This window comes from Haliotis rubra, unplaced genomic scaffold (assembly GCF_003918875.1).
Source record: "Haliotis rubra isolate DU_JTF1 unplaced genomic scaffold, ASM391887v1 Scf1317, whole genome shotgun sequence".
NCBI lineage: Eukaryota > Metazoa > Mollusca > Gastropoda > Lepetellida > Haliotidae > Haliotis > Haliotis rubra.
In genome coordinates this window covers 194,391-208,027 of record NW_025765245.1, presented here as the reverse complement: position 1 = coordinate 208,027, position 13,637 = coordinate 194,391, and the positions used below count along the sequence as shown (strand labels likewise).

The 13,637-nt window shown below is 42.9% G+C and overlaps 1 protein-coding gene across 1 annotated transcript; it reads right to left on the bottom strand.

Moving 5' to 3' along the window:
- Positions 1-3,927: 3,927 nt before the first annotated feature.
- LOC124267516 lies at positions 3,928-12,205 on the bottom strand (the record flags this gene model as incomplete). Its single annotated transcript, XM_046702439.1, has 4 exons — positions 12,110-12,205; positions 5,102-5,302; positions 4,583-4,825; positions 3,928-4,142 (listed from the first exon to the last, which is right to left on the bottom strand). Coding segments are annotated over exons 1-4 (735 nt in total), but the record flags the coding sequence as incomplete, so codon positions are not given.
- Positions 12,206-13,637: the final 1,432 nt, after the last annotated feature.

Below are 13,637 nucleotides of genomic sequence, written 5' to 3'. Positions count from 1 at the left end.
TATTGATAATGTTAACAACTAGTTCATTGTATTGATAGCACTATCTAAACATGTCCAGAGAGCCAGTGCCTGTATTGATAATGTTAACAACTAGTTCATTGTATTGATAGCACTATCTAAACATGTACAGAGAGCCAGTGCCTGTATTGATAATGTTAGCAACTAGTTCATTGTATTGATAGCACTATCTAAATATGTACAGAGAGCCAGTGCCTGTATTGATAATGTTAACAACTAGTTCATTGTATTGATAGCAATATCTAAATATGTACAGAGAGCCAGTGCCTGTATTGATAATGTTAACAACTAGTTCATTGTATTGATAGCACTATCTAAACATGAACAGATAGCCAGTGCATGTGTAACCAATGTTAACAACTAGTTCATTGTATTGATAGCACTATCTAAATATGTACAGAGAGCCAGTGTCTGTATTAATAATGTTAACAAGTAGTTCATTGTATTGATAGCATTATCTAAATATGTCCAGAGAGCCAGTGCCTGTATTGATAATGTTGACATCTAGTTCATTGTATTGATAGCACTATCTAAACATTTCCAGAGAGCCAGTGCCTGTATTGATAATGTTAACAACTAATTCATTGTATTGATAGCACTATCTAAACGTGTACAGAGAGCCAGTGCCTGTATTGATAATGTTAACAACTAGTTCATTGTATTGATAGCACTATCTTAACATGTCCAGAGAGACAGTGCCTGTATTGATAATGTTAACAACTAGTTCATTATATTGAGAGCATAATGTTAACAACTAGTTCATTATCTAAATATGCACAGAGAGCCAGTGCATATATTGATAATGTAAACAACTAGTTTACTGTATTGATAGCACTATCTAGATATGTACAGAGAGCCAGTGCCTGTATTGATAATGTTAACAACTAGTTCATTGTATTGATAACACTATCTAAATATGTACAGAGAGCCAGTGCATGTATTGATAATGTTAACAACTAGTTCATTGTATTGATAGCACTATCTATATATGTCCAGAGAGCCAGTGCCTGTATTGATAATGTAAACAATTACTTTACTGTATTGACAGCACTATCTAAATATGTACAGAGAGCCAGTGCCTGTATTGATAATGTAAACAATTACTTTACTGTATTGACAGCACTATCTAAATATGTGCAGAGAGCCAGTGCGTGTATAACCAATGTTAACTACTAGTTCACAATACTGACAGAACTATGTCAATTGTATTCAAACCAATCGATATTTGATTGGTACTGAAACTCGTCAGTGATATGATGTTATGTTCAAAACAACATGGGTTGAATAATGTTTCTGTGCTTGCAAACGATTTTTCGTTTTTTACTCTCGCTTATTGGTCGTTTCATGATATCAGTGTTATTTGACACAATGTTTCAGGTTAATTTTATGCAATGTTATACCATGTACATAGTGTGTATAAAAAAGGGGCGTTATAAATTGAGATTATTATTATTGTTATTTACATATCATGAACAATGTATGATTTTGTCAGATCTGAAGCAGAATATTGCCAGCTTTTGTTTATCTGTTTGCTTGTTTGCGAGTCATTATCAATCGCAAGGTATTTCCAGTATAAAGTAGGAAATGTTTTACATCTATTTTTTCATTCTGGATGGTAACCACATATGTGAAAATAATTATTCATTTCTCAAAATATAAAAGTATGATATTTCTTCTTTTGTAGTTTATGATCATTTGTATGACCGTGTGGGGCCCATTTCTGGTGTCCCCCGCCGCGATATTGCTGGAATATTGCTAATAGCGGCATAAAATCATACTCACTCACTCTCTCTCTCTGACTGTGTGGACGCGTGTGCACATAATCAACAAGGTTAACAACTGATGTTGGCAAGGTAACTGATGATGATTTAGGATGACTCTATTTCGCACTCAGCAATATAAATTCCATTCCATAATTTCCATAATCACAAAAGTAGAGATCATTGTACGTCCTATATGAATCACGATTATTTAGTGAAGATACTTGGCATTCGTGAAAAGGGGAGCCTACCTGCACCACAGGTATCAACCGTCACAAACACACGCCAAGGCAGGTCATATTCATTTGTCAACGCGAACCGGTATTTACTTAAAATTTATTTAGTGGCACACGCTGACAAGTTGGGTTTTTTGACAACGGATGTTTTCGATTGCTCAGTGCTGAATTCTGTATTTGGCACATTATTTTGTTTTATTGCTTACATAACATCGCTTCAATTGATGGAGCTGTGGTCTGTATGATATTGGTGTAAGATCGGCATCGTCAGGTACGTTGACACGGTACGGTTGAATGTATCATTCGCTGTAATTGTTTGTGTCATTATGCCATTTCTGACAGACACTACAGCTGTTATTTATATAATTGATCCAAGAAAATGGTTAAGAAGATGATGCCTCATGTTTAACAATACCACTCTCCACCTGTGTTTGCAATACTGCAAAGCTGGCCACCAGGGCCTGCCGCCGCCTGCAGGATTTAAAATCTACAGGCCCTGAATGAAATCTGCAGGCCCATTCTGTTAAAGTCAAACGAATAAACACAAAATAGACTACACTGTACACAGTTTCACACTGTTTCTACAAATCAATTAGCGAAGCCAGTGGCGCAGAGAGACGTTTTCATTTGTTGAAGACTGGTGTTGACATTCCTATGCGCAAAGCGCTGAAATACCTGGAAGTGAAAGTGTAAGTTATCGTAACATGAGGGATCATGGATGATTCCCGAACGTTAATAAAGAAGAAAATTATGGGAAAGATTCCAGTTGAAAAAACAAACAAATGATAATTTACTGAAGGCCACAAGGGCCGCCAAATATTTGAAACTGCCGGCCCGATACAATAACAACCGGCGCTGGGCCTCCGGGCCGGCGATTATTTTGAACGCTGCTATGCAGACAAGTTATGTGTATTGATAAAAAGCTATTGATTCGGGACTTCGGTAATTTCAGTAAACTCGATTTCATTCAAAGTATGTTTATATATACCATCGTTTTGATAGTGTAATATTTGTTCTTTTAATGATCGGCTAAATTTTTAAAATATCACCAACACCTGAGAGGATGGCGTAAATCCAGCTGGGAACCATCCAGGTAGCAAAGGCACTGTAAGTCCCCATGGTCCCTGGTATGGCGATCTACGTTCAGTTGCTGGCGATCGGTAGGCTGTTTTCATATTGTATTGTTTGCTGTAGTAATAGATTATATTACAACATACTCGTCTTGAACCAAATCTGTAATATTCTTGTATTTTTACTGTCCTTCGATGACATTTTTATATGGTATAGATTTATTTTGGTTTAATATATGGATTGTTCGATATGGCTCGTCACGATACTGCCGATGTGACGTTTAATATAAACTCACTCACTCACTTCATCAATAGTGCTTTAATGATGGAAGGGTCGATATTCCTACATTGTATTGTTAATGATGACCTGTGATATACATGGGATGTCATTCAACGAGAATCTAATCATCCTACACATTTCTTCGAACATGAGTACATGTACCGGATACTAGGCAGGTACAATCGATCATGCTTATTCTGCGAGGATTTCAAATACGTCTTACGGACTTTAGTTCAAACGTTGTTTGATGAAGGTTTCAATATTCAAGGCCTAAGTAAAGATGCCATGAAGTTTTAAGGCATACATGTGGAGAACATTTCCAAATTTACGCATGAATTAGAATATGATGACCGAGTAAATTATTCATTTTCAATTTTGATATGTTCACGTGCTCTTACATTAAGCAATTGAATTTCCTTTGCGTGTGTTTGTGACGGAAGCCGCCATTGGGGCAGGATATATCCAGCTTGCGATCGCCTCGCAGCTTAAGGCACTAAACATGGTTGTGGAAAAGATCAAACTTCAGCGAGGTTATGTTTGAGTTGACTTTTTACATACAGTACATGCTGTGGGCTGTCCAAGAGTTGTCGTTGACGTGAAGCCAAGGATTTGTCGGTGAGCAGACAGTTCTCTTTAGTCGGTGCTGTTGCACTGTAGCTGAAGTCGATGCATGAATGATGCTGGTGACAAACGATGCCGCAGTGGCCGGCTGTCATGGCCGACGTGGTCAGGAACGGCTCTGACACCTTCTTGTTCTTCGACGGTTTGTAGTATGAGCCTAGAGAAAAGTAATACTATTTAATGTGTGAACGGGATATCATCAAGGCTATCTAGACGTTATACCAGTCATCATCATCGAGTCACGTGACACACCATCTGCAACGTCACAGAGCCTGACCAATCACTTTATATTGTTTGTTATTTAACGCTTCACTCAGCAATATTCCAGCTATATGGCGGCGGTCTGTAAATAATCGAGTCTGGACCAGACAATCCAGTGATCAGCATCATGAGCATCGACCTTCGCAATTGGGATACGATGAAATGTGTCAACCAAGTCAGCGAGCCTGACCCCCGATCCCGTTAGTAGCTTCTTACGACAAGCATGGATTGCTGAAGATCAATTAGATGTAGAGAGGTGGGCGCTGCCTGGTATGTACTCATGTGTATATATGTAAGAGGTTATGTTATAAATCTTGGACTCAATGGTTTACTCACGATATGGCTTCGTAGTCCCTTCCCCTTGCACGTCAACATGTCCGATCCAGAGGTATATGCGATTTGTGGATCGCCTTGTGACACGGACAAAGCGGACAGGGAAGGTGGCATTGCAGGTGAAGGTGAAGTCTTCCCCGGCAGCAACAGTGCTGGACACTGCTCCACACCACACCACCTGGACGTCAGAGCAGAGGCTGACATCCTTGTCCATCACCTCCACGTAGGCATTTTTCATGTGAATACCTGTAAACATATACTCAGAGTACGCATCACACATAAAATGCATGTTTCTTATATGGTAAAGGCCTTCTTACCTGTAGCTAGGTAAAATGTGGTTTTTCCTCGAAAATAATGTAATTCAAGTATTGTGTTGAATAGAATATTTATATCATTCACGGTGCACAATACAGTTGCTGAATTGTGTTGAATTGCAAGGACATCGACATAGATTTGGTGCGGTGTTTGGTGTGCCACCAACCCTGTATGTTCATGGATCAAACAAAACAAAGGAAACTTTACACGAATCCCTGTAGGAGGCTGCAATGACGGTGATGTTGCTGATGTTGAAGTAGCCTCTGAGGTCCACCTCCCACCAGGACGGGTTGTCTCGATTTGTTAATGATCCATAGTATGCATGTGCTTTATCTAGAGCCTTGCTGGCGAGATAGGTGGAATGGGTACTGCTCTGTTTTGCATCTTTCCCTCTTGAAATACTTTCACCTGCAAGGGAAGTATGAAGAGACTATGAGGAGACAGAGGCACATACACAGACACACAGAGGCAGACGCTCAGACACAGACACACGGGGGCAGACACCCACAGGCACAGGCAAAAACAGAGGGAGACACACACAGACACGGGCACAGACAGGGGCAGACACCCACAGGCACAGGCAAAGAGGCAGACATCCACAGACACAGGCACACACAGAGGCAGACACCGACAAACACAGACACAGACAGGGGCAGACACCCACAGGCAAAGACAAAGAGGCAGACACCCACAGACACAGGCACAGAAGCAGACACCACAGACACAGGCACACTCAGACACAGGCACAGAGGCAGACACCCACCGACACAGGCAGACACCCAGACACAGGCACAGAGGCTGACGCCCACAGACACTGGCAAAAACAGAGGTAGACACACCCAGACACAGGCAGAGAGGCAGACACCCACAGACGCAGGCACAGACGCAGACACGCACAGACACAGGCACAGGGGCAGACAGGCACAGGCACAGAGGCAGGAACCCACACACACCGGCACAGAGGCAGACACCCACACACACAGGCAGAGAGGCAGGCACACACAGAGGCACAGAGGCAGACACTTAGACACAGGCAAAAACAGAGGCAGACACTTACAGACACAGGCACAGACAGGGGTAGACACCCGCAGACACAGGCACAGAGGCAGGCACCCACAGACACTGGCACGGAGGCAGACACCCACAGACACAGGCAAAAACAGAGGCAGACACCGACAGACACAGGCCCAGAGACAGAAATCCACAGACACAGGCAAATACAGGGGCAGACACCCACAGACACAGGCACAGAGGCAGATACCCACGGACACAGGCATAGAGGCAGACACAGGCACAGACAGAGGCAGACACACACAGACACAGGCACAGAGGCAGACACACACACAGGCACGGAGGCAGAGACACACACAGGCACAGAGACAGACATCCACACACACAGGCACAGAGGCAGACACAGGCAAAAACAGAGGCAGACACCCACACACACAGGCACAGAGGCAGACAAACAGAGACACAGGCACAGAGGCAGACACCCACAGACACAGGCAAAACCAGAATCAGACACCCACAGACACAGGCAAAAACATAGGCAGATACTCACAGACAGGCACAGACAGAGGCAGGCACACACAGACACAGGCACAGACAGCGGCTCACTCACACACAGAGACAGAGACAGAGACAAACACAGACACCCACAGACTGACACACACATACACACACGGACACACACACACACTCGACAACATACATACATATTTTACTTGTCAAAATATTGTCAGGTCAGAAATGGGAGAATAAAGCTAGCTACTTTAAGACAGACAGACAGTTTTATTCAATATAAAAGGTCACTTGCCCATAGTATATACAATCATTTGTCATTGAATAATTAAAGCGCACATAAAATATGTAATCAAAGAATATAGGACTTCCTGATTTTGCTCGCACATTTCAAGAAGTTACAGAATGATACCATCATATTTATGTTTCTGTTGTTAACAATATTAACAACATTTTGTTGGTTATCAAAACATTTGACAACAGGGGAAGTAGTATAGGTAAGGGGTGTTCTGCATCAGGTCCGCTTATGGTGTTATTTATGGCTTATTAAGCTTCCAGCGGCCGCTTATACATGGCAGTTTATAAGAATCTCATTTTCGCTTGGGCAACACTTTTTTTCAGCAACAACAAACCCCATTTTCGACCCGACACCAAGACATGTATACGAAAAAACTGCAACCAAGGTTGCTCGAACTTCCAATTAGACATATGGAGTTGCTACAGTACACTCTGACAACAACTATGGCAAAGCAAATCGCAGCAACTTTCCAAGAAATGGGTATTCGCTGCAGCAAATCGATCGCACACCACCTACTACTGAAAAACATGCACGACAACAACCTGGTGTCCGATATCCCGACGGTAGACTATCTCGCTGGAAATCTCGGTGAAACCAACCTGCAACCTCTCTCCGGTCTTCCAGCCTTTGTCGACGACCTCTATGTGTTTGGCTATCTATCTCATAAAGACATCGTGCAGCACAAGGGCAGAGTCCAATGTTCTATGGGAGAGCACAGCCACGTAAAAACAATTGTAGGACTACTACACTGGATACTATGCACCACCTACAAAGAGTACACCGAGTGCAGGAGCTATTGCCAGCACGATCCAAAAGATCGAAAGCAAAACCCAGCAGAAATCGCTACAAGCATGGTAAGCCCAAAAGATGACAAATGCCCTTTTGCAGTCTTTGTGGCCAAAGTGGACGTCTCCAAAATCACGATCAACCGACTCCATGAGAAATTGTCCAATCAAGAAACAAAATGACAAGGCAACGGACTAGGGATCGACTACAGCATCGACTACACCCGAGACTATTCCGACATCCTAGACCGCAAACAGCTCATGCAATTCCTCTGTAGCCAACATGGATTTGTCGAACCAGGTGATCTCATGGAAGCTATCGAAAGTGGAAAACCCACCATCCTGGACAACACCCACTCGGTCGGCAATCGAGATTGAATGCTCTGAATGATCGTTCATCGACAAATATCTGACAAAGAGATTCGTTGGAAGAAAATAGACGTAGTCACATCTCCTATGGGAAAAGGGTATCTGGACGAGCGCAGGAAGATAGAGGAAATAGAGAACATGTCGGAATATCAAGAATATCTAGAACTACAAAAGACTACAAAATCCATCGCCCAGGTGTCGCCACCAAAAGCGCGATCCAGAAATGTGTAGACTTTCCAGAAGGGATCTATGCCATCCACAGGTTTGCAAAACAGATGTATCGTGGGACCGAGCCAACTATCCTGTATCTAAAAAGCGCTGGACGAAAATGGAGTACCAAAAGACAATGTAGACATTCCCGTACATGAACATTAGATGGACAGTGCTGTAGCTATCAAAGATCTGTCGACAAACCAAAGCCCAGCTCTATGTAGTCTAGGACACATTGGCACAACACCAAACAAAATGAAACAAACATATAGCGAAAATTAGATTCTTATAAGGTGTTTATACCTGCCCTGCAAACTCGAGGGAGGCAGTCAAAGACGCGCCACCGACCCTATGTGATCATTCAAAACGTACCACATCGACCAGGTGGATATCAAAGAATACGAGCCCTATTGGTATTATCTGAAATACTGACCTGGCAGGGAATTCGTGCGAGTGGAATTGCTCATCGTACCCCATGACACGGTATTACCTCCCTCAGTATTACATATAAAATAGTAAGTAAATTTAAGTGTTGATTTGAAATTTTAAAAAATTCTCGTTCGTCCCGGGACACCGTTTGATGTCCCTTCAACAACCACCGTTTTTAAGGGGCCGCTGGAAACTTAATTGGCCATAAATAACGCCATAAGCGGACCTGAGTGCCTTACCTATACTACTGGGGAACTAAACATATTTCCTGGTTCATCATACAATTTTCAGACAAATACAATGTGAATTTCATCTTCAATAGATTTTATATAATTACTTCTGCACAATATGCAAACTCTTCCTTCAGTTGGTATACCAGTATATCTTCTAGTTTTGATAGTTGATCCAAAGTTACTGTATCTAAATTTGGCTAAAAGAGATTTAAAGTATGGTGAGATAGGTAATGTTAAGTAACTAGCTACGTTACTGTCAAAATAAAAGCTGTCCAAGTTGAATGACATCACCCTCCACGTAGATACATACCACATGCATTATATAACATATATCCCGATACACCAATTCTGCCCACGTAATTCCTGCGGGTTGATTCCCAAGTAGAAACTAAGTTCACAAATCAGTACAAAGGTTTCACTACGCTGATAGGTAATGTAATACAAGAGCAGTGATTATAACAATAACCAGTGATGGTACTGTTCACCGCTCACCAACGGTTAACCAACTTGCAAAAATGGCCATGGAGGGTAAAATGATCAGCATTTACAATGCCGGTCTTCTGGTAAATTTGAGATGTCACGTGAGAGGAAATAGCTAACTCCCCTCATATACACAAGAACAATACTTTCTAATACATGGTTCTGGAGTCGGCTCCTTGTAGCGCTCTCCAGATCCTTTTGTCTAAATCTAGTACAAGTCTAAATATAGCTCACCGCTAGGCCTTACTGAACATCACATTACCTTGTGTTCCCTTTGAATATCGTTACACAATCAAGCCCAATGCCACCTGACATTACCTTGTGTTTTTGAACATTGTTACCTAATCAAGTCCAGTGTCACATGATATTACCTTGTGTTCCCCTTGAACATTGTTACACAATCAAGTCCAGTGCCACATGATATTACCTTGTGTTCCCCTTGAACATTGTTACACAATCAAGTCCAGTGCCACATGACATTACCCTTTGTTCCCCTTGAACATTGTTACGCAATCAATTCCAGTGCCACATGACATTACCTTGTGTTCCCCTTGAACGATGCTACACAATCAAGTCCAGTGTCACATGGCATTATCCTGTGTTCCCCTTGAACACTGTTACACAATGAAGTCCAGTGCCACATGACATTACCTTGTGTTCCCCTTGAACATTGTTACACAATCAAGTCCAGTGCTGAACACATCTGAGGACATTCAAGTGTCGGTGTGAATGTAGGTATGTGTGTATGTGTGTGTGAATGAGTGAGCGTATGTGAGTGAGTGAGTGTATGTGTTTGTGTGAGTGAGTGCGAGTGAGTGTATGTGTGCTTATGTGTGAGTGAGTGAGTGAGTGAGTGTATATGTGAGTGAGTGTACGATGTGTGTGTGCGTGAGTGAGTGAGTGTATGTGTGTGTGAGTGAGTGAGTGAGTGTAAGTGTGTGCGTGAGTGAGTGAGAGTGAGTGTATGTATGTCTGCTTATGTGTGAGTGAGTGAGTGAGTGAGTGTATATGTGAGTGAGTGTATGTATTATGTGTGCGTGAGTGAGTTTATGTGTGTGAGTGAGTGAGAGTATGTGTGTGCGTGAGAGTGTGAGAGTGAGTGTATAAGTGTGTGAGTATGTATGTGTGTGTGTGAGTGAGTGTATGTGTTGGTGAGTGAGAGTGTGTGTGAGTGTATGTGTGTGAGTGTTTGAGTGAGTGAGTGTATGTGTGTGAGTGTATGTTTGAGTGTTTGAGTGAGTGAGTGTATGTGTGAGTGAGTGTATGAATGTGTGCGTGAGTGAGTGAGTGTATGTGTGAGTGTGCGTGAGTAAGACATCTTTGACACAACCATGGCATTTGACAGGTATGGAGTTGGTCAACTGGGTCTACCATAACGTTCTAAACGCATAGGATATTCCATGCAATTCGAGTCATGTTTCACTGGCCATTAGGTATCTCGAAGAAGTCGCCAACAGGTCAACTGAGACCCTCCTTCGACATCATCATGGACGTCCCCCATGAGGACCCGGGGTAAAATATGTCCTCAGCACCTCACTGCTTCTGGTAAGGTAAGTTAACTGGGCAGCCCGAGGGTTGCACCCGTGTGTCAGTGGAAGATGGAATTAGGTGGCTGATGGTTCCAGGAGCAGTCTGCCTTTGCCCTACACACTTTGTCCCTAAGTTCGCCTTGACGGGCTGCACGATGAGACGGGTCGTATCAATCGGCTGGCCATGCCAAACTCTGCGCATAAATTGTACTGCGCATATATTATTTCTGAGTTTCTTTTCATTTTTGGTCTTGTTACGGTTTATTGAACATGAGTTAATTTTGAAATATATATGTAATCATTTTCCTCGAGTTCTATAAGCCCAGAGGGAGGGGTCTCATGAGCCAGTCAAGAAGAACATTACTGGTAATGGTTTCTGCTGGTGTATGCCCTCTTGGCATCTTTGGTGCTTCCTGTTGGAGGCTCAAAGCCATGTGGCATGGTTGGGCATTGTTGCTTCGAAACATTGCATCTTTAAGAAGGAAGGAATCTTATCACCTTCAAACCACTATATTGTAATATGTTACTGTCCTGTGTGACTTACCAATCAGCAAAACCCATGAAGGTCAGGGTTAGAATATTGATCTTCAGAAACCCATGCTTGTCGTAAGAGGCAACTAACGGGATCGGGTGGTCAGGCTCTCTGGCTTGGTTGACACATGTCATCCGTTCCCAATTGCGCAGATCGATGCTCATGCTGTTGATCACTGGATTGTCTGGTCCAGACTCGATTATTTACAGACGCCCGCCATATAGCTGGAATACTGCTGAGTGTGGCGTAAAATTAAACTAACTCACTCACTCAGCAATCAGCAAAACTGTTCCAAAGCCGTCACTGTATGACAGAGGTATTGCCGAGGTAAAACTAACTCGCCCGCTCCATCCCTCACTCACTCACTTACTCACTCACTGCCTCCGTGGTGTAGAGGTTAGAGCGTCCGCACGGAGGGCCGAAGGTCGCGGGTTCGATCCCCGGTCGCGTCATACCAAAAGACGTTAAAATGTGGTACTTGTTGGTCCCTGCCTGGCGCTCGGCATTAATGGATACAGCAAGGACTGGTCGGTTCGGAGTCAGTATAATGTGTCTGAGGGTATTCATGCTTAACTGCGGCGTGGTATCTCATTGAGCTAGCACTATAACACCAGCTTAAGTCTGGGCTAGTACAAGCAGCCACACATACACACGCATGCACGTCGTCATATGAGTGAAATATTCTTTAGTACGACGTCTCACCTCACCTCACCTCACCTCACCTCACCTCACCTCACCACCACCTCACCCCACACCACCCCACCCAACTCTAACCCCACTCAACCCCACCTCACCTCACCTTACCTCAAGAAACATTTACAGTACTCACTGTGTACATATATGTTGTGGAGTCTTGTAACGCTGGTGTAGAGGACTGCACACAACAGGACAACGAGGCCGTACATCCTTAGCTGACGGCTTGTCAACGAATGTGTTGTGGTGACAAAGGCTCAGTCATGAGAGTCCGCGGGCGTTATTTTCATAAATATTTATGAAAACGATCTTTATTCACATCATCAGTAACGCCACTAGTCGTTAATGAATACTCAAGCAGCCATGTCCTTGTGTAATCCTAAAGTTTCTCAAGTCAATAGAAGACTACAAGAGAGTTCAAAGTCAAAGGCGGAAACTTTGTGTATGTAGAACTTCCATCAGTCCTTAAGAACTATGACTGACTGAGAGTAACATTGGCTGGAGTCACGGCATCTTGTCTGGCGTCTGGCCTCTGGCGTCAGAGGTTCAAAACATATCCTCCAAATAAACGAGTGAGAGAGTTTAGTTTTACGCCGCTTTTAGCAGTACTCCAGCAATATCACGGCTGGACACCAAAAATGCATGTAGGGAATCGAACCCGGGTCTTCGGTGAGACAAGTGAAGGCTTAAACCACTAGGCTACCCCCTCTTCCCCCTCTTGAATGTTGTAACCTTGATCAAGCAACTTCCGAGCAAGAGTGGCATGACGCTCTTCGAAATTCTGATAAAAAAGCACACTCGATTGTACCTCAAACGTTGTGAAATGGCTGGAGCTGTTTGAACATTGCTTGACATGGAAGGGGAGTTGGCTATTGGGAAGTTGAAATCATCCCCTTTGTCATACAGCTATGTGGATAGTGTTTTTTTGTCACTATGAATCGTTATGCATAGATCCAAATATGAAACAGTTGTGGCGGTGCCACGTGTCTCCTCAATTTCATGTTTAGGTGGGTAAATCAGCGGAAGGGGATTGGCTATTGGATGGTTATTGGACGATATTAGATCAGCGATGTACCGGAAGCTTAAGTTAAACTTGTTGGCAAACATTACCTTGTTTTTATTCTGATTCACATGCATTAAGAAACAGATCCGCAAGGAGGGGAGCACAATTCGTGTCCATGGGGATACCTGCTTCTTGGTGAAATGGTTTACCCCAAAGTCAAGCATTTCACGTATTGTTTTCTTGGCAAAAACTTGAACTGAACCTTTGAAGATAGATATGTATGTTTATTTACAAACGCCACATGGATCAAGTTTTTTTCTTAAGTTTGTCATAGGGGTATACAACGTTGAAAAATCAAAAGTTTCGACTCGGTCTGTTTCTGAGAATGTCAGAATGTAAGCAAATCTTTTGAGTTTTTGAGAACCAACATGGTATTAATTCCGCTCCTTTCACATACTTTCTGTGAATGTCGAGAAAGTCCTTTCTGGATAGTATTTAGGATTATGGTTAATCGTTGAGACAGGGATGTGGTGTACATTTACTTGGCCCAGCAATATATCTCCCTGTGTAGAGATTCTATTTAGCTTTGGAATCCAGTACAAAAGAGGAATGGACATGTCTTCAGGTTTCAGAAACGAAAAGACATACAAAGACACATAAA